The 22,537-nt window shown below is 42.0% G+C and overlaps 1 protein-coding gene across 2 annotated transcripts in view; it reads right to left on the bottom strand.

The window, feature by feature from the left end:
• TBC1D22B (TBC1 domain family member 22B) overlaps nt 1–21,592 on the bottom strand; it is a 65,273-nt gene extending 43,681 nt beyond the window's left edge. For both annotated transcript variants that reach the window (XM_024766097.1, XM_024766096.1), the window contains exons 1-3: nt 21,406–21,592; nt 8,764–8,820; nt 781–1,088 (exon numbers count right to left, since the gene is read on the bottom strand). In XM_024766097.1, the coding sequence (XP_024621865.1) occupies nt 781–1,088; nt 8,764–8,820; nt 21,406–21,461 (421 nt within the window). In that variant the 5' untranslated portion in view covers nt 21,462–21,592. The remainder of the gene's footprint in view (nt 1–780; nt 1,089–8,763; nt 8,821–21,405) is intronic.
• Nucleotides 21,593–22,537: the final 945 nt, after the last annotated feature.

Below are 22,537 nucleotides of genomic sequence, written 5' to 3'. Positions count from 1 at the left end.
AGTTCTCTTAGAACATGAGCCAGGACACACGTCAGCGCTCTGACATTCTACTTTCTTTTCATCCTTTACCAGTCAGCTGTTTTAACTTTCACTAGCTTGAGGGCACTTCCCCCTCCGGCTCAGAATAACTTGCTTCCATAAAACCCTTCAGGGCAACATTAAATACAGCAATGGATATTTAAAAGAGTACACCGAGCATCCCCAAACATCTGATAAAACCACCATCATCTCAACCAGTTACTGCTGCCAGTTTCCTGAAAAGAAAGGGTATCTCCTCCCGCCCCACCCAACCTGGTGGGCAGGGAGCCATGACACAGGGACTCCGTCCCTCAGGAACAGCAAAAAAGACAACCTATGCTAGTGGCTGTTGCCCACAGCTGAGGAGGTCAACCAACAGTGCCAAACATTTGTGAAATTCGGCCACTAACAACTGTAACTACATATGGTCAATAGTCTTCAACCTGACCAGGCCTAAAGCAATGTGAAGCAACCAAACCACAGAAGTTTTGGACCTCACCACAGGTAAAGGAAGAAGAGAATGGCAGGCAACACTCAGGTGTCAGGAAGTGAAACCCCGGGTCCCAGGGCCAGGCAGCCATCCAGGTGGGAGGAGTAAGTACAGCTCAGGACCAGTTAGGCTCACTCATGTCCCTCAGGCTTGAGCTCGCCTATTTATCACCCAGTAGAAGATGTGAGGGAGGCCCTAAAAAAACCTGTTTTTATTTAAAATGCACTCTGTTGAAGAGGCTGAGCCTAAGGAGGGGAGCTAGACAGACTTACTGGAATTTCTGGACAGCTGGGCGTCACTGCTGGACTTTATAACCTTGTAGCTGGCAGGAACTTCGGATGTCGTTGACTGGGATCGTTCTGGTTTCACTCTCAGCTTGCTATGGTTTTCCAGCACTTGGGCAGCAGTTGCCAAAGCAACTTTTGAGTTCAGAGTTTGGAAAGAAGGGGAGGAAAAGTCCTCTTCCTCGTCGTCGCCAATGTCCCAAGCATCACTGGTGTTCCGGGCAAACTCATGAAAACTGGAGGCCTTCTTATTCTTCAGAGGAACCGTGCTGACTTTTGACCGCTCTTTAATGAAGCTTTAAGAAAGGAGACACCGTTACGAAGGAATGGTCTGACACATCTGACCATCTCACTTGCTTAATATAATATTAATAGTATTATAAACTATCTCATGCACAATCATTACCTTCTTCGAACAAAAACTATCCATTTCCATTCCTCATCTGATGCATCCAGACCACCTCTATGCTGCAGAGCCAGACAAAACAAGGACAGCAACGCTCTCCAAATATTCCATGTGCTCCTCTATACTTTCCAGCCCCCCTGCACTTAGGTGACGCTATATGACTAGTTCTGGCCAATGGGCTAAGGAGAGAAGTGAGGCAGTCCCTTCGGAGCCAAAGTATAAAAGAACAGGTGTGAGTTCTCTGTAAGCTTTCTTCTATCATGACAACTCCAGATGGTGGTGCCTCCCTCAGCCTGGATAACAGAGTGACCACGTGGAGCAGAGCCTGCCCACCACATGCACCTGACTCTACTTTGGACAGGTGGTGTGAGTGAGAACTAAGCCTTTGTTGTGTCAATCCACTGAGATTTCAGAGTTAATCTGTTATGACAACATAACCTAAACTATTTTTTAAAGCAGGACATCAACTACTGGTAGAACAAGAGACAATTTTAGGTAGCCCACATGTATTACGAAACACTGAGTTCCAAAATGAACAAGTTGTTCCCTTTTTATTCTGTTGAAGTCCTGCTGCCCTTGAGGAGAGATCTGAGTTCGCTGCCACTCTGTCTTTACAACTATTTTTTAACAAAGTGAGGGCAGTCTCAGGATCAACATTTTGTAAGAACAGAATCTGGCTTAGAATTTAATTAATAAGATTGTTTTGTGTTTCACTGTATTTATTTTTAAGGTTACTTTCTATTTTTGGCAAATGATACTGGTTTTCCACTTAGGGAACTAATAAGGTTTATCTTAAAAATAAATTAACTGAGTACATACAAGTTTATTTTTTCAAATGTATTTAATAAATAATAGCGTAGAATACAGCAAAAAAAATCGTGGAGACAGTACATGACTGAATAATAGAAATGAACTGCACAATAAATGTAATGCGCTTTAATCATCCCGAAACCATCTCCCCACGCCGCCCCCCAGTCCATGGAAAAACTGTCTTCCATGAAACCAGTCCCTGGTGCCAAAAAGGCTGGGGACCACTGATGTAGACCTTTCCTACTTTCCTGCACTTTTCCTCTTTTTTTTTTTTTTTGGCTGCACCATGTGGATTGCGGGATCTTAGTTCCCTGACCAGGGATCGAGCCCGTGCCCCCTGCAGTGGAAGTGTGGAGTCTTAACCACTGTACCGCCAGGGAAATCCCCCTGAACTTTTGCTCTCTGTGAACTCCTTAAGGTCTGGGGGCCCTTATTCTGGTTCCAGGGGACTAGGTAGTTGGGACATTTCTAATTCAGTCTTAATTAGCATCCCTGAGGACTGGAATGCGAGGTGTAAAAACATCATTAAAATGCCTGTTTTCCTCAGCAAGGCAGGGCAACTCTAGACTAAAAACAAGGCTGTGCTGGAAGAGCTGAAGTTTCCCCATTTCCGAGAGATGTTTCTTCCCTTTGGGTAGAGGTGGGTGGTCTAATACCCATCCCATCTCCCTAGATATGTCCAATAGTTATTCTGAAAGATAATTGTTCCTAACATTGATAAATACAGACTCGTAACTCATACAGCTCATCGGAAAGTCCCTATTGTTAACACCAAAAAAGATATCACTGAGGCATATTTTCAAACACTAGTCTCGCACAAAGGAAAGGAAAATATATCACGCTATCACTGAGGATGCAGGAGATAACATAAGATTACAAGAAGTAACAGTTCAAACGTGAAGGAGGGCTTCCCTGGTGGCGCAGTGGTTGAGAGTCCGCCTGCCGATGCAGGGGACACGGGTTGGTGCCCTGGTCCGGGAAGATCCCACATGCCGCGGAGCGGCTAGGCCCGTGAGCCATGGCCGCTGAGCCTGCACGTCCGGAGCCTGTGCTCCGCAACGGGAGAGGCCACAACAGTGAGAGGCCCGCGTACCGCAAAAAAAAAAAAAAAAAAAACATGAAGGAAACAAGATACCATTCTCCACCCACTAAATCAGTAAAGATTTAAAGATGCATCCTCTTTGGTGCTAACTAAGGTGTAGTGAGACCAGCTCTCTAATACTGCAGGTGGGGGTGTATGTTGTACCACCTTCTGGAAAACAATCTGGCAACATACACACCATGAGCCTGAAAATGATTCATAATTTCTGACCATAAGAAAATAATCATTGAATCAAACAAAGGTGATCTAAAACAGTTTATAATGGTATTACTTATTTTGGTTAAAAACTACAAACAATATAAACATCTAGAAATTGCAAATGATGAGATATATTATGTTTCAGCCACCAGATAGAATGCTATACTGCTTAACGAAAATCACATCTTGAAGGCTATTTAATAACACTAGAAAATGACCTCAATAAAGTGAAAATTGAACCAAAATTATATATTTTTTATGATCTCTATATTTCTTAGAAAGTATATGCACAGAAAAGACCAGGAATAAAATGCATCAAAATGTTAACATTGCTTATCTCTGGGCTATGGAATTATAGGTGATAAATTTAATTTTTATACTTCTCTGAATTATTCATGTTTTCTACAATGAGCATATTATTTTTATTAATCATTGGAAAAGGTTGTTTTGTTGGCTTTTGTCAATCCCCAAAGTAAGAGTACTGAATGAACAATCAAAAATGAACAAGACGGCTTCCCTGGTGGCGCAGTGGTTGAGAGTCCGCCTGCCGATGCAGGGGACACGGGTTCGTGCCCCGGTCCGGGAAGATCCCACATGCCGCGGAGCAGCTAGGCCCGTGAGCCATGGCCGCTGAGCCTGTGCATTCGGAGCCTGTGCTCCGCAACGGGAGAGACTACAACAGTGAGAGGCCCGCGTACCGCAAAAATAAAAAAGAACAAGAGCCCAAATCAAAGAAAACAAAACTGAGGCAATGCAATGCAAAAATCTGCACATCAAAAATCTATGAGCCAGTAAAGGAATTATACCCCAATAAAGATTTTTTTTTAAAAAAAAAGCATCTGGAAATATTAAAAAAAAAAAATTATCCATGAGCCAGAGGCAAATTACTTCTCTGCAGACCTCTTGAGGCTGTATGTTCTGGAGTCATCACTATGCTTCTCCTCTGTGAAAGGAGATCTAGGATCCACAACTTGCAGTACTCACCTCAGTGGGTTCACTGTCAAGAACAAATAGGTGGATGTGTAAGAAAGATCTGCCATCAAAAAAATGCTGCATAGGAGTATGTAGCTATTGTTATTGTTTTCCTCCTTAGAGACCACGTGTACCTCAAGATTGCACAGGACGATTCCAATGGAGTGATAAAGAGTACTTTGGATGCCAAGGTTATTTCTTTTTTCTTTGGTTGATGTTTCTTAAATACCCTCTTGATGTCTTAAGAATTCTTTAAATAAACCACGAATCAAGAAGCTGAATTTTAACTCAGGTCAAAGAACTGACTAGATGCTATTAGTCTAACATTGGGTGAAGCATATGCACACCCTGGAGTGGATCAAAACACTGCACCAGGGACTTCCCTGGTGGCACAGTGGTTAAGGATCTGCCTGCCAGTGCAGGGGACCTGGGTTCAAGCCCTGGTCCGGGAAGATCCCACATGCCGCGGAGCAACTAAGCCCACGAGCCACAACTACTGAGCCTGCGCTCTAGAGTCCGTGCTCCGCAGCAAGAAAAGCCACGGCAATGAGAAGCCCGTGCACTGCAACGAAGAGTAGCCCCCCCCCGCTACAACTGGAGAAAGTCCACGTGCAGCAACGAAGACCCAATGCAGCCGAAAATAATAATAAATAAATTTAAAAAGCAAACAAAGAAACAAACAAAATACCGCACCAAGAGATGGGCCATGGTGAGTGTCAGTAAAATATTAATCCAGATAATTCTAGCTGTGGGTGCCTTTGGCTTATAGGCTGCCTAATTTTAACATGGTCCCAACTAATCTATAACTAACCTGAGGTACAATAATGCCACAGTGTGGCTTGAAGTTTAACCAAAATTACTTAAACAGAACTATATCAAAGTTACAACCAACCTGGCCTCGCATAGACACCTTCACCATACCTCCTTACATCTGTATGCCAAATTACAGTTTGTTTGTTATATGGGTTAGGAAACAGAAGATCAATCATTCTGTGATTTGATTAATACTATGTTGTTTTACTGAGACGGCTGTTCACTTAATAGAAATACAACACAAATTTATTTAGAAAAATAACGTTTGACACTGGTAAAGGGGTGTGAAGCAAGTGGGGAATTTGCTAAATCCAGTGTGGCTTCACATGAACTAGATTTATAACTCAGAACTAGGATATCAAGTCAGAAAACAATAAATTTAGAAGTTTATCATACCATCAAGTGGCCAATGGGGCCGCTCTGCGGTAAGACTAGTTTTATCTGAGCTATAAAAATTATTGCAGGCAATATTATCACTAATGGTAATAATTTGGCAAATGGAAGTCAATATACACAGACAGGTAATGACTTGTGCTCGTGCAGTTTAGATGATTGAAGACCCAATGTAAAGGCTTCTGCTGTAATGAGGATTAACCACACAGTAATTAACAGTAGCTCGAAGTGGAACGGTAATCAGGCAGCGGAGAAAGTAATAAAAATGTCCCAACAAAGGTACTCAAATAAGAGCATTAAATGTTTTATTGTAACAATCTGGAATTGTAAAATGGTCCAGTGCAGACCTAGATGTTGTCCCAGATTGTAGAGTGGTAATACCAAACCACTACATGCACAAAAAAGGGATGCAATTTATTCAGTGATAATTATATTCCTCCCAAATTGCAGAGCTAAATAACTACTTCTACTGAAAGTATGAATGCAACTCTGCTGAATGACCAGTGGAAACATTCATGGTTTTATATCATTAATAGGTGGGAAAAAGGGACTTCCCTGTCGGTCCAGTGGTTAAGACTCCGCGCTTCCACTGCAGGGGGCGCGGGTTTGATCCCTGGTCGGGGAACTAATATCCCGTGTGCTGTGGTGTAGCCAAAAAATGAACATAAAAATAAATTAAAAATAGGTGGGAAAAACAAGAGTATATAAAGTTTGCCTTGGCAGTCTGGGATATGGTGATATTCCTCAAGACCTGCCCTAAATACAGAATCAGGGAAACCTCAGTTGATGACAGATGCAGAGAAGGTATGGTGACTCTGACCCAAACATAAAATAGGATAGTACATCCCACTGCCTTATATACAGGTGGATGGCAGATTTTACGTTAGCCATGTGTTTATCAAAGGCCATTATAAATTATGCTGTAATGGATCTATTACCAATCAACAAATCCTGGCTGCGAACAGAACTGGCTACAAGGAACAGAATACTCAACTATGACGCTTAAGTTGTAAAGACCACGATGTCAGGGCACTGAGCTGGTCTCTGCAATTCTCTCGTCTTTCCCTCAGGGTACAAGTTAACTGTTACTGTTCTTCACATCTCATTTTCTTTTTTTTCCCCATCTTTTTTTTTTTTTTTTTTTTTTTTTTTAATTAATTTATTTATTTATTTTTGGCTGCGTTTGGTTTTCATTGTTGTGCCTGGGCTTTCTCTAGTTGTGGCAAGCAGGGGCTACTCTTCGTTGCAGCGTGCGGGCTTCTCATTGTGGTGGCTTCTCTTGTTGAGGAGCAAGGGCTCTAGGCGCACAGGCTTCAGTAGTTGTTGCATGCAGGCTCAGCAGTGTGGCTCGTGGGCTCTAGAGCGCAGGCTCAGTAGTTGTGGCGCACGGGCTTAGTTGCTCCGTGGCATGTGGGATCTTCCCAGACCAGGGCTCGAATCTGTGTCCCCTGCATTGGCAGGCGGATTCTTAATCACTCCACCACCAGGGAAGTCCTTCGCATCTCATTTTCACACTAACGCATTGAAAAGCAGGAAATGTGAGCGGAGGCAAAATGCAGCTTTCTTCACAAAATGTTCTCTCTCTGGTCAAAAAAAGAAAATCCTTCCAAGAACCCTCCTTCAGGAGACTTTCTTTTACATCTCATTGGCCAGAACCAATGAGATGAGCCCATCATAGACCAGTCACTGGTATTACCAAGGAATTATTATAAAAGGCTTAAACTAACCCAGATACCTACTCTAAGTACACTGTCACTGGCTCAAGAACTGAATAGAACTGTGGTTCCTGAGCAAGGAAGAAGCAGGTACAGGAAAGACTGTTGGGAAGGTAATTAACAGTGCCTGTTACACTGGCCAACAGACCAGAGAGTCCATGGATGGTAAAACGAGGAAATAAAATTCATTATACTTAATGAAAGTATCACAAAAGTACCACAGAAAACATGTTTCCCCTTAAGAAGATCTAATACAAGGTACATACTAAGAAACGTTAAAGAAAAACCCATTGTCTAAGTAAAGGCAGGGACTTCATTCCTTCATTCCATAAATATTTACTCAGTGCCTAATATGTGCAACCTGCTGGTCTAGGTGCTAAGGGTACAGTGGTGAACAGAGAGCTTACACTCTAGCGGTTCCTGATATAAAAATTGTGCATTTTACAGAAATGAACAGCAGTCATGCCTCTATAGTAATTCAGAAGACTGTACCTTCTACACATTGGCCAAATTGCAAAAAGAATGAGTTGGTGGAATTATAGAAAGTTCACCACACATTAAGTTATTAAAAGAATTTTAAAATATTGATGATGCATATTTGATAAGATATTTTTCTAGGTATTCAAAATATTTTAAGGTACATTATCTTTACTTCCCCGTTGACTATGAAGAAAGAAAGGGTAGATATTATCACACGGGCCCCTGAAGGATGAGAACCTAGGTCTCCTGTACCTCTCAAATCATTCAGCTTTCATTACAAGCAACAACTTTCCTAGAAATAAGTCTCTAAGATTAAGCCTGCTCAAAGATAGAGGCAAAAGTTCTCAGAACATGCGAGAAGACGACCCACCTCCTCATTTAAATTTATTGTGGCTGAATGATGGCCTATGAGAGAAAGATGTGATAAAGCGATAATTGGGGATACAAATACACACCCACACATCTTGGATTTAACTAGGGTCTCTGCTGTGTTAAAAAATAATTTACTAGAATTTTACTAGAAGAAATAGCCTTCAGGACAGGGGGTGGGGTGGGATTAAAAAATAAAAAGAAAAAAGAAAAAAAAGAAATAGTCTCCAGGGAGCTTTTAACTTCATTGTCTGGCTGGGTTTCCTTGAGTGTGTCAAAGAGAAAGAGGACCTGAAAACTGTCAGTCCCACAGTTATGTTCTATTTGCCTCAATTCTCAGAGAATAAGGAAGAGGGCAGACCTATATATATACTCAGAAGCAATGGGCCCCAGAAACCAGAAGAAGGCCATCAATCATTCAATTTCAGGACAATATTTAATCAATAAGGACCTTCTCACAGAACAGAGAATCCAACACCAAACCCCTACATATACCAGCTTCCAATATAAGAAAAAAATCTCTGATGTAAGTTAATTTTCCACTTAGTAATGGACTGCTTAGAGGTAAGAAGATTGCTCATCTTCTGATCCAAAATAGAGCAGAGGAGACGCCAGAAAAGGTCCAAGTGGAAACTGTCATTTCAACAAAGTAGGGGAGGGTTTCGGGGTTTTAGGAGAAGTACATGCATGAAAGGAAAAATATCTTGACTTACTTTTTGGTGAGCCGAGGGTCCAAAGGAGGGTGCTGTGCTCCATACACGGGCTGGATGCTAAAAGCAAGGAAAAAAGGAAGAAGCAAGTTGTCAGGAAAGTAAATATGTTGGGTGAGTACCACCTGAATCACAACATTGGAAGGGACTTTGAGAAGCAGGTTGCCTCCAAGAACAACTATACCCAAGCCAAAGGATAGCACCCTACTCTTTAAAACAAAAATGTTCATCTTCCCTGGTGAGGTTTCAGTGCCCTACGTAACTGACTGTCAGGAAGTTCTATCTGTAAAGAAGGCAGCACGGAAAGGCTTTAAAGTTGGAGAGAAGAGAGTTCAAATGCCAGTTGTGGCATCTACTACCTCTATAAACTTGCATTAAATTACCTGACCACTTTGAATATGCTTTCTCATCTATAAAATTGGAATATCACCTACCCCGAAGGACCACTTGGACTACAAGACAGTGAAGGAACACCACAAATCAAGAGTAGAGTGACCCACGGGACTCTCACACACTGCTGGTAGGGGTATAAAGAGATACGACCACTTCAAAAATGTTTGGCTGTATCTAGGACAAACAAAATATGCATACCCTAAGATCCAGTCTTTTCACTCCCAAATATGTATCTTTAGAGAAATATATAGATATGTGCATCAAGAGATACATATAAAAGTGTCCATAGCATTATGGATCCTTTTAGCCCCAAACTAGAAACAACCCAAGTGTCTATCAACAGAGAAATAAACTGTCATGTGTTCACATAATAGAATACTTTACAGCAACGTAAATAAATGGAGTAAGGCTGAAAGTAATGTGAATGGATCTTACCAATGTCATGTTGAGCAAAAAAGCAAAGAATAAAAGAGTAGATACTACATAATTTTATATATATATACACTTCAGAAACTGACAAAAATGATTTCTATTGTTTAGGGATGCATCCATAGTAGTAACACTATAAAGAAAGCAAGGACTGATTAACATAAAAGGACGTGGTTATCACTGAGGGGAAGGAAGGAGATGTGAGAGAGAATAGACACAGGGGGATTCTGGGGTGTTCACTTTGAGATTATTTATCAAGTATTACACCAAACAATTGTTTCATGTACTTTTCTGTAGTAGTGCACAGTTTTTTAAAAAAAAAGAAAAAAAGAGTGACCTGAAAATAATTGTTTATCAATCCAAACTGCTAAGTACAAAGGTGACAGAAAAACATGTTTCAATATGTAAGAACTCAGGGAATATGGTCTCCCTGACTCCTTCCTGAAGAAACTACTAGAGGAAAAACTTCTATTAATAATGAAATAAATGGAGAAACTATAGCAAAAGGACTGATGGAGAGCATTTAATTGATTTTACCTTAAGCCTGAGTCTTAAATTTGAGGCTTTATGGTTGCAGAAGAGAATGTAAAAATAATGTAATTGGCAAATGTTAAAGTGGGATGGAGGAAAAAGTAGATCGAAATAAGTAGACTGATTTCCTCATCTTTTACTGACAAGGCTCAAAAGATATTTAAAGCTGATAGCTCAAGTAATATAGGTATAAGTATGTTTCAAGATATAAAATAAAACTAAGAAAAATAATATAATCAACTGAAAGCAAGTGAGGAGGAGGCAGGAAATATAACTACTAATTTTATCATTACTCATGGCAGGGAGTCAATAGATACTGTCTGAAGAAATATGGTAAAAAGTTATACGCAATCACTAGAATAAAAAGATAAACCTTTCAAATCATCAGAATATACACACGCACACCCACCGCCCAAAGCAAGTACTGTCCTGATAGTGAAAGATTTTTTTAAAAGAAAATATTAAAAATAGAACTAAAACCAAATATATCAGTCTTTCCAATAAATATAAATGGGCTGAACTTTCTATTAAAAGAAAAAGGATTATTGTCAATGGGGCTGGTTAAATAAATTACAGTACATCTGTTAAAAAGAATTAGGCAGTTCTACATCCACTGACATGAAACATTCATTGAAAAAAGATGCAGAGGCTCTTCCCTGGTGGTGCAGTGGTTGAGAATCTGCCTGCCTATGCAGGGGACATGGGTCGGAACCCTGGTCCGGGAAGATCCCACATGCCGTGGAGCAACTAAGCCCGGGCACCACAACTACTGAGCCTGTGCTCTAGAGCCTGTGAGCCACAACTACTGAGCCCATGAGCCACAACTACTGAGCCCATGTGCCACAACTACTGAAGCCCACGCACCCTAGAGCCTGTGCTCCACAACAAGAGAAGACACTGCAATGAGAAGCCCGCGCACCACAATGAAGAGTAGCCCTCGCTCTCCGCAGCTAGAGAAAGCGCGCATACAGCAACGAAGACTCAATACAGCCAAAAATAAATAAATTTATTTTAAAGAAAAAAGATGCAGAATTATATGCACAATAATACCTCCATTTTTGTAAAAATCTTTAAAATAAAATATATCCACAATTATATATGATCATGTCTATGTATTTATAGTGTATCTCTGAAAGAACACATAAGACACCAGTAGCAGTGGTATGGAAGTGGAATGATGACTGGAGGGCCCTGTGACAGAGACTTAGTTTTCAGTGCAAACCTTTTTGTACCTTTCTGAATTAGTATTGTGTACATTATCACCTTTTTAAGAAATAAATTAAGCAATCTTAAGAGGGTTGGGAGGTTTAAATGGGATAATGTGTAAAAAGCCCTTCAGCACAATTTCTGCAGGTAGTAACACTAGCAAGTAGTGAGGTGAACGCTGCCTGGCACACACTCAGTGCTTAAGAAATGTTGGTTTTCTTCATCCTTCCAATTTTTGTAATTTATTCCTTACCTAACATTTAGAAAATAGAACAAGTTTACCAAGTACCTACTTTGACATAACAGATGTGATCCTAAAGTTGCTTTTAAATAAAAATGTAGCCAATTCACATTGATTTCTACTGACTCCAAAGGGAATATTCTTTTTTTTTTTAAAACATCTTCATTGGAGTATAACTGCTTTACAATGGTGTGTTAGCTTCTGCTGTATAACAAAGTGAATCAGCTATACATATACATATAACCCCATATCTCCTCCCTCTTGCGTCTCCCTCCCACCCTCCCTGTCCCACCCCTCTAGGTGGTCACACAGCATGGAGCTGATCTCCCTGTGCTATGCGGCTGCTTCCCACTAGCTATCTATTTTACATTTGGTAGTATATATAAATCCATGCCACTCTCTCACTTCCTCCCAGCTTACCCTTCCCCCTCCCCTTGTTCTCAAGTCCATTCCCTATGTCTTCGTCTTTATTGTGTTAGCACACGGTATTTGTTTTTCTCTTTCTGACTAACTTCACTCTGTATGACAAACTCTAGGTCCATCCACCTCAGTACAAATAACTCAATTTCGTTCTCTTTTATGGCTTAGTAATATTCCATCTTTTTTATCCATTCATCTGTCGATGGACACTTACGTTGCTTCCATGTCCTGACTATTGTAAATAGAGCTGCAATGAACACTGTGGTACACGACTCTTTTTGAATTATGGTTTTCTCAGGGTATATGCCCAGTAGTGGGATTGCTGGGTTGTATGGTAGTTCTATTTTTAGTTTTTTAAGGAACCTACATACTGTTCTCCACAGTGGCTGTATCAATTTACATTCCCACCAACAGTGCAAGAGGTTCCCAAAGGGAATATTCTTGTGTACAATCTTTAGTTATGACTATGTCCCTGACTTTTTTAGTTGTAAGAATCCCTACTCCCTAAACTTCTCTGGAAGGTTAAGTAATTTGTAAATTAACCATCACATGTAGGACCACAGAAATACACACAGTACTACTTGAATGTATTTATAGAGTATCCTAGGCAGAGGAAAAGAAGAGAGAAAATACGAGGGATTAAAGAATACAGGAAAGTTTGGCTTAGAGAGAGAAAGCTTAGACAAAACAAAAAGCACAAACAAACTAGAAAACCCAAAGGGACATTGATTTCTACTTTAATGTTTGCAAATACTCTGAGTACACCTGAACTCTCCAAGTCCATAAGCTTCTATGTTAGTAAGATATAAAGATCAGAGAATAAACTTTGCAGGAAGATTTCAGTGGGTAAGTTGGGTTGGGTGACTGAGTAGAAAAATATGAGAGAATCCTTAGGTTCTCTCCATAAATGAGTATTACCACCTGCCAGTAATCCATGCAGAAAAAAAACAATCCTAATTGTGCAGGTTTAAAGGCCAAAGGCATCAATTACCATCCAAAGACTAAACGAAGACAGACGGAAAGATCCTGGTGATTAAGGTGCTCAATTTCCTGGCATGTATAATTCACCTATCAACCTGTACCATCCACTCCTCCCAAACCCAAACTCAACTCTAGAGCAGGCTGGTCTCCACTCCACCTTCCAAAAACACCTTAAATACTAAACTGGGCTCTTCTGCCTACTCCATTTTCAAAATCTTATCTGTCCTAAAAAATTCCTTCAAATTCTACACCCACTGCCTCATAAGACCTTCTCTGAGCATCCACTAACCCATTCCTTCTCTGATTCCCTAAAATGCAGACATCAGGGCTTATATTGCTTTAAAAAAAATAAGCTATTTTTAAAAATAAACTAGATTTAGACCATAATATAGGGTACACCCAGGTAGGTTCTTAACACCTACATAAGAAATAAGACATTATTGGACTTCCCTGGCGGTTCAGTGGTTAAGACTCTGCGTTTCCAATGCAGGGGATGTGGGTTTGATCCCTGGTCAGGGAACTAAGGTCCCACATACTGCGCGGCACAGCCAAAAAAAAGAAAAGAAATAAGACACTATGGAGTTGAAACCCCAGCACAACCCTTCCTAGGAAACCATTTTATTGAATCTGGCATTTTTCACCCTCATTTTTGTTTCTACATTTTCTATGTATGTATCCCTAAACAATATATAGTGTTGCTTTGCATGTTTTAAAGACTTTATATAAATGACATCATAGTGTATTTATGACTTACTTTGACGCTAAATCATAAATGCTACTTTAAATACTACTTAATTTCATGGCTTGGCTGGCTGATTTCTCCAACACAAATTTAAGAAACATTTGCTCTACCACAAATGTAAAAGGCAATTAATTCACATTTTCAAACACAAAGAAAAGTACAGAGAAACATATAACATCCACGTACCCATCACTCTGACTTAACAAATATTAACACTTGTCACACTTCTGCTTTTTTTTTGTTTTTTTTTTTTTGTGGTACGTGGGCCTCTCACTGTCGTGGCCTCTCCCGTTGTGGAGCACAGGCTCCGGACGCACAGGCCCAGCGGCCATGGCTCACGGGCCCAGCCACTCCGCGGCACGTGGGATCCTCCGGGACCGGGGCACGAACCCATGTCCCCTGCATCGGCAGGCGGACTCCCAACCACTGCGCCACCAGGGAAGCCCCACACTTCTGTTTTTAAGAAAATAAAGCGTTAGAGAGACTTCTGAAGTCCCAGTTGCAGTCCCCAGCCCCATTCCCCTGCCTCCCCAAGAGATAATCACTATCCTGAAGTGGGTACAAAATCCTTCCCACCTGCTTTTATACTCTTACATATATTCATGTATCCATAAACAACATATAATGTCTTTTTTATGTTTTAAAACTTTACATAAAAGACTGCATGTACATATCGGTCTACATCTTGCTTTTCTCACTCAACAATGTGTTTTTACCCAGCTCTGCTTTTAAGTTTTTCTGATTACAGAAGTAACATATGTTAAGTGGAAAAACTGGAAAGGCAGTAATATGCAGCATCCTCACCAGGGGAAGCTGTGCTGCCAAGGAGTTTTTCAGCTTCTACTGAGCAGTGGTGGCACCATGTCTTTTTCGGTAGTCCCCTCACCACCTGGCAGAGCATGACACACACCAGCAGGCACTTAACAATCCTTAGTGAGTCAAGGCTGGAACTATACAAAACCCAGGCCTCTGTTTAAGCTGACTCCTGTCTAGCTAGACCTAAAAACAAGAGGCAATCACACTGCCTCTCAGAAAAATCACACTGCACACACAGAGAAAAGAATGCCACGGGCTGTACTACAACAAAGACAAAATGAAGCAAAAATCTCAGTCAATCTCCGTTGTTCTCGTCAAAAAACCAACGCCAAAGGATGTATTGGCATAGCTGGTTCACGTAGTCGGAACGGTGCAAAAAGCTTGGCAGGAAAAACATCAACAGGTGTTTGTTCAGCACTGACAGAGGAGCTAAAGCAAACATGGGAACAGAGCTATCCAATTTAAAGCCAAACATGCTGGCAATCAATGCAGGGTCACACACTCACTTGATGGAAGTCTTCCAGAACTGGCTGTTTCAGGGATAATTCAGTATCTCCTAGTCACTGACTTTATCAATAAAGCATTTCCAAGCTAAGAATAGGTGGTAATGTACCTGCCCAGATAGGCTGGGACCATTACGCCGAGTCTACTATCAGATTCATTAGTGTTATGAAAAATGACCAAATGACAGAGACGGTTTCAGTTAAAAATCCATGGGCTCCTAAGTAATTCGAGTGATTAGACACTTTTCTCAGCTTCACTGAATGTTCAAAGAGCTCCCTGGCTTTCACAATAAACACTTTTGCTTAAAAAGAGGGAGAAGCCCTCCCCAGAAGGGTTGGAAATAAGAACATGGGAAATGAGCCAGGCTTTGGCTCACATTTGTCTCTCCTACTCCAAGTCTCATCCGCATCTTTTCGATGGCAGCGTCCACACGCTTGGACTGGATGAGGTGCTTGGACAGACGGTGTCTAAATCTTCGCAGAGACTGAGGGAAGGGGGAAGCAGTAGCAGAGTGTGGATCAGAAGTCAAGAAATTTAGAGTGTCCTTTGGGGCAAAGTCACTTTCCCCCTCTGGCCTCAGTTTCCTCACTGGCAGTGCTCTTAGGGTGGAATTCTAACATTCTACAATTTCGTGACACTCAGATGTTCAGTGGGGCCAGTGATTCACTGCTTTCAAAAGCACAAGATGGAAAAAGCCACTTCTGGCGCGCCCCCCGCCCCAAATCTACTCTTACCTGTAAATCATGCTTTTGTGAGTGACAGAGCAAAAGAGAAATATCCAGTGACACGAGTTGGAGTTGGCAAGTTTAACATTCAACGTCAGAACTGGTAAGAGCCTCAGAGCTCACTTAATCCAGACTTCTCATTTCATAGATAAGAAAACTGAGCATGGAGTAGTTAGTACGTTGTCCAAAAATGTGGCTTTTTCTGAGGATAGGACACCACAATCTTACCTGACCACCCAAGCCAGAAACCTGAAGGTGACATCTCTTTGGCACCTCCTTCTCCCTCACTCCCCAAATCCAATGATTTACCAAGTCCTGTAGATATTCCCAAACATGTCCTTTATTGCCATTGCCCTAGTCCAAGCCCTCTTAACCTCTCCCTCTACTAACTGCAGTAGCCTCCTAACTACAGCTGACTTGAACAACGGGGATTAGGGGTACCGACTCCACTCACAGGAGGGAGACCAGTTAGGAAGGTATAGCAGTGGTCCAGGCAAGAGAGGACTCAGTCTGATCCTGGTAGTAGGGGGAGAAGTGGTGAGAACAGCTCATATTCAGGATATATTGTGACAAGCCAACACAGGACTTGCTAATGAATTGGATGTGGCAGGAAGATAAAGAGAAGGATGAAAGACATTAGGATTTTTGGTCTGAGGAACTTGGTCAATGGGCCATTAAGTGAGATGGACAGAATACCTTTGCAGGAGTGGGCAGATGTGGAAATCAAGAGTTCTGCTTGGATGTGTTACGTGAGAGATGCTATTAGACAGCAAAACAGAGATGCATTAACTGTACAGTATCCAGGGACTTCCCTGGCAGTCCAGTGGTTAAGACTCTGCACTTCTACTGCAGGGGGCACAGGTTCGAACCCTAGTCGGGGAACTAAGATCCCACATGCCTCGTGGTGTGGCCAAAAAAAAAAAAAAATTGTTCAGTATCCATACGGCAAAAGCATCCAGCACTAGAAATCAGGTTTCTTTCAGGCTAATTCAGGGTTATTTTTCTCAGTGGTTCTCAAAGTGCAGCTCCCAGATTAGCAGTAGCGGTATCCTTTGGGAACTTCTTAGAAGCTCAACTTCTCAGGTTCCACCTCAGACCTACTGAATTAGAAACTCTGGAAGTGGGCTTCCCTAGTGGCGCAGTGGTTAAGAATCTGTCTGCCAATGCAGGAGACATGGGTTCGAGGACTGGTCTGGGAAGATCCCACATGCTGCGGAGCAACTAAGCCCGTGAGCCACAGCTACTGAGCCTGTGGTCTAGAGTCTTTGAGCCATGGCTACTGAAGCCCGCATCCCTAGAGCCTGTGCTCTGCAACAAGAGAAGCCACCGCAATGAGAAGCCCGCGCACCACAACGAACAAACACGCAATGCAGCCAAAAATTAATTAATTAATTAATTTTAAAAAAATGAAACTCTAGAAGTGGGGCCTGGCAATCTGTGTTTTAACGAGCCTTCCAGGTGACTCATTACAGTTTGAGAACCACTGCTCAAAATCATACTCTTCATCGCTAACGAACACCTGACAGCCAGAGACCCTGCATTAGGCTTCTCTGTGCCTCTGTAAACCCTCTGCCTATTTAACAATAGGTGGTATTTTTTTCCACCCAGGACTCACTGGGGGCTCCAAACACACCACTGATCAAAGTTTTTCAATTCCAGTTTCAGAAACTAGAGCAACTAGGAGAAACAAATAAAAATAGGAGCTACTGTAATCACAACTATCATTTTCATAATGGCTAATATTAGTGAGTACCTTCTACGTACTTTCTATGCATTATCTCATTTAATCCTCATAACAGCCTTATAAGGTAGTCTGTCCCCATTTTACAGATGAGGAAACTAAGGCACAAAGAGGTTAAGTAACTGCCCAAGGTCACACAGTTAGAAAGTGGCAGAGCTGGGATTCGAAACCAGGCAGTCAGGTTCCAGAGCTTGCATTCTTTTTTGTTTTTTCTCCTTTTTTGGAGATATAATTGACATATAACATTGTGTAAGTTTAAGATGTACGTTCTGTTGGTTCAGTACATTTACAGTCGCCCTCCGAAGTTTGATCCACGGTTGGTTGAATCTGCGGATGGATGTGGAACCCACGGATATTGAGGGCCAACCATACTGCCATTTCATATAAAGGACTTGAGCATCTGCAGATTTTGGTATCTGAGGGGGTCCTGGAACCAATCCCCCCCAGACACTGAGGGCTGCCTGTACTGCAATGTGATTACCACTGTCGCATTGGCTAACACCTCTATCATGTCACATAATTATCATTTCTTCTTTGTGGTTAGAACAATTAAGATCTAGTCTCTTAGCTACTTTGAAGTTTATAATACAGTGTTGTTGACTATAATCACTATGCTGTCCATTAACTCTCCAGAACTTATTTATCTACTAGTTTCAAGTTTCCAGAGTCTGTATTCTTAACCACATGGTACATACTACGTCCTGTCTTCCTAGGCATCCACACAAGGACCATTTGATGTATTAAGTACATGGGGCTCTTATGAATAACTGAAAGAACTTAAAAAAGATGTTTAATTCCATCAAATTACCATATGACCCAGCAATTCCACTTCTACATATACTCAAAAGAATAGAAAACATACTTTCACACAAAAACCTGCACATGAATTTCATAGCATTATTCATAATAGCCAAAAAGTAGAAACAACCCTAATGTCCATCAACTAATAAATGGATAAACAAAATGAGGTACTTCCATACAAGGAATATTATTTAGCCATTAAAGGAATGAAATACTGATACATGCCACAACATGAATGAGCCTTGAAAACATTACACTGAATAAAAGAAACCAGGCACAAAAGGCCTCATATCACATTATTCCATTTATATGAAATGTTCAGAATAGGTAAATCCATAGAAACAGAAAGATTAGTGGTTGCCAGGGGCCAGAGGGAGGAAGGGATGGGGAGTGACTACTAATGGCTATGAGGTTTCTTTTCGGAGTGATGAAAATGTTCTGAAATTGGTGGTGATGGCTGCACAAAACCATTTATACTCTAGATGAATATACTGAATACCACTGAATTATACACTTTAAAAGGGTGAATTTTTATGATATGTGAATTATCTCAATAAAGCTATTATTTTACAAAAGGATGTTGTTGTTGTTTTTGCGGTACGCGGGCCTCTCACTGTTGTGGCCTCTCCCGTTGCGGAGCACAGGCTCCGGACGCGCAGGCTCAGCAGCCATGGTTCACGGGCCCAGCCGCTCCGCGGCATGTGGGATCTTCCTGGGCCGGGGCACGAACCCATGTCCCCTGCCTCGGCAGGCGGCCTCTCAACCACTGCGCCACCAGGGAAGCCCCAAAAGGATGTTTAATTCATTTTGAACTTGAGGCTATTTTACTACATAAAACTCCTATTTGTTGTAATTAAGGTTGCTGGATCATGATCAAAGAAACTGAAAGTAATCTGCCATCTCTTTGAATTTTTACCTTTCAATTTGCAAAGAGTAAACTAGTTTCACTTCTAGGTTGCCATGGACGTAGACACAGTTATCTGTGTCATTTCCCCAACCAGAGAAAGTTTTTCTTCAGTATGACTGAAAGAGCACAAATGCAAAAGTTCTGTTCTTGAGGAAATGTCCTAATATTTTCCTTAAATCAAAGCACGTTCTACCTAAAAGTACTTTAGTTTTCTCCCATAACCAGGGGCTCCTGGGGCTTCCCTGCTAAAAGCACACAGCTGAACAATGTTTCTCTTCAACAAGCAAGGTACTACTATGAATTTTGGCAACATTTTAATGCCTTAAGATAAACAATGAAAATAAATACCTAGCACTGGAGTAAGGATCAGAGAAACATTCTTTTAAATGTTTACTTTCTCTAATAATAACAGTAATACTAATAACTACTATTTATCAAGCAACTATAATGCGCTAAATAAACACTGTCCTAGGTTCTTTACAAATACGGTGTTTAATTCAGTCCTCACAGGAACCTTTAAGAAAGTATTTTTATCCTCATTTCACAGATAAGGAAACTGAGGCCTAAAGAGATTAAGTAAATCATTTGCCCTTGATCACACAGATAACAGCCCCATAATAATCCAAGTCTTTCAGAACTCAAATGTTCTCTCTTCTATTCCTGTATATTCCTCTTCAAAATGAAAAAGGAAGCCAGAAACTTGAAGAAACTGAAAAGACTGCTCTTCCTATCTCACAAAAGTAGTGCTTTGCAAAAAAGATGACTGTTTCTACAATCCAAAAGAGGAAATATGAAAACAAAAATTGTTAATAACAACCAGCAGTCAGTAGGCACAAAATACTTTGCCATGTCCCACATCTCAAACACTGCTTCCTGATTTATCAGTTTTCCCATAGGTTCTGATTGTAACCTTCAGATGTCAAAATTTAATGATCTCACCATGGAAATCCCCAGAGAACAGCAGTTAGCGAGACTGGAGAGCTCCCTAGACCAGGAAGGAAAAAGAATCAGTTGGCAGGAAGTGGTGCCTATCTAAAAACATAGAAGTCTTTAGCATTAATATTAACACTGGGATTCCACAGCACTTTAACCTGAAGCTATTTCTGCATTACCTTGTATTACTTAAAGCTGATCCCCAGATGTCTAACAAGATCCTAAATAAAATAAGACTGCTGCATAACAACCACCGACTGTCATTTCTCTCTTGCTATTTTAAAAAAAAAAAAACCCACAGGTTTAAAGGATTATCCCTGAATCAATCAATAAGGAAGGGTAGCACGTGGGGCACAACCAAACATGAATTTCATTATCAAGTAGACTGTGGCTGTCAGAAATCTTAAATTTAAGACTGTAATATACACTCCTTTTACTCCTTAGGACTACCCCCAAACAGATTTAAACTATAAACCAACAGTAGACTGACGAATGTACAATTGCTAAGAGACTCAACATATACCAAAAAGGGGGTGATGTTGGGAGTGGAGAGTAACTTAGAAAGTCTGTTCTCCTACTAAACAATTTAATGCAAGAAGTACATTACCAGGCAGAGGGGAAGAGGTCACTTGGGGTTGAACAAATCCTTAGAAAACGCTAAAGAAATATTCTCAATTCTAGGTCACCCTGTAATAATTCCTAACGGGAAAGGGCCAACTCAAGATAAAGTAAGGTCGAGCTTAAGAATTTTCCTCACTTTTCTTGTCCCCCCGCAGACGCTCCCACCAGAACTTTTTTGGGAGTCCAGGAGAAAAATTCGTACGTGCAGAGCTGGGGGAGCGACGGAAGGGGCCATCCTCGTGCAAACAACTACCTGTGCGCGGTGGAGACCCCCCTCCCCCCACGAAGGAGTTCTGTTTAAAGTGAAAAGCAGCTCTGGGGATGGCCTTCCAAACCCAGGACCGACACTGATTATTCACCCAATTCAACTGTCCCCTATGCCCGTACTCCGGCCACCTCCCGGCCGAGGGCAGCCCCTCCAGAGCCCTACGCCCCCAGTCCCGGGTCTGCTCCCACACCCAGCCACCTCCAAAGCTCGGTGCCCGCTCCTTTGCCTGACAGCTGTCCTCCCGCCACCAGGCAGCCCCAGCTCCCTCCGCCCAGGTTCCCCAAACCAGCCTTCTTGAGTCGCTGACGCCCCAGGCCCGCGGGATTTAGGGTTTAGGATCTGGAAGGGTTTGGTCCAATCCCCTCTTCTCAGCGTCCTAGGCTCACCTCCCCGGTAGCTTGGCGCTCCTCTTCCAAAACTGCTTGCTGTTCTCGGCGGCCATTGCTCCGGCCCGGGGAAGGCCCTGTAGGCTGGCCAGGGGGGTACCCAGCAAGATGCCCCCAGGACCCCGCAATCGCAGGGCCAGCCCAGGCCGCTTCCCCGCTGCCGGTCACCCTCTCCCAGCTCCCGGGGGCGCCATCTTGGATGTGGGCACCCTCCCACCCAGCGCCGCTGCCATTGGTGGGCTGCGCAGGCTGTGGTCAGACAGACCAATCGGGAGCTGGAATCCTGCAGGCCGCTGAAGCCGAACGGTAACGTCAGGGGCTGGGCACACAGGTGAACCGGACAGGCGGAGCTTGGACGAGCCGGGAGGCGGGGCTGAAAGTTCCTTAACCCAGGCAGGAGAAGAAGCAGGTAAAGAAAGGGACCTATGGGAAGGAGGAGAGGGTGCTGTTTTCTTTGGGGGGTAATGAGGTTCCTGAGTCTAATATTTTCTGGAAAGAGAGAGCATATATATTTATATACATAAATCTTTGACCTAAAAATAAAGGCCCATGTGTTGGTTGCAGCCCATTTTTAACATCTCCCAACTCAACGACACTCGTTATTACCTTCTCCTCTCCCCCGTTCCGTTCGGACCCTGATATATTTTAATCTGTGGAGGAAGATCGATACTGACCCGATGGCCCAGCGTTGCTAACTGTTCAACACGTGAGTAACGGTTGGTTCACAAGAGCCTCGCTCTCCTCAGGTAATTGATCACTATTAAAGGACTTGTGCTGGAGGTGAAATTCAAATGATCAAATCTCTGTTTCAACCAATAACTGTCACTTTCAGACTATGAGAACCCAGATGCTGACAAACTGTTTAGGAAATATTCTTATTTTATCTATCCAGTTCAGACTACAAAGTAACATTTCTTGAGAGGACATAGCGCATCTCCAAGGCATGAATCACAAAGATTAAGTATGTACCCTCAAACACCCTTAATGTCCCTTATTAATCAATTATATATCCTTTGCCCTTGAATTTATTTTCAACCTAGTTTTGACTCAGAATGAGATTTAATATTAGCATTTTGAATCCTTTTAATGTCTTGTCGGTGTTGTTTGCTCTTTTTGAGTTTCTGTGGTTGTA

This window comes from Neophocaena asiaeorientalis, unplaced genomic scaffold (genome assembly GCF_003031525.2).
Source record: "Neophocaena asiaeorientalis asiaeorientalis breed wild unplaced genomic scaffold, Neophocaena_asiaeorientalis_V1.1 scaffold46, whole genome shotgun sequence".
NCBI classification, from domain to species: domain Eukaryota; kingdom Metazoa; phylum Chordata; class Mammalia; order Artiodactyla; family Phocoenidae; genus Neophocaena; species Neophocaena asiaeorientalis.
The sequence above is the reverse complement of the archived record's forward strand: the minus strand, read 5'-3'. Positions and strand labels throughout refer to the sequence as shown.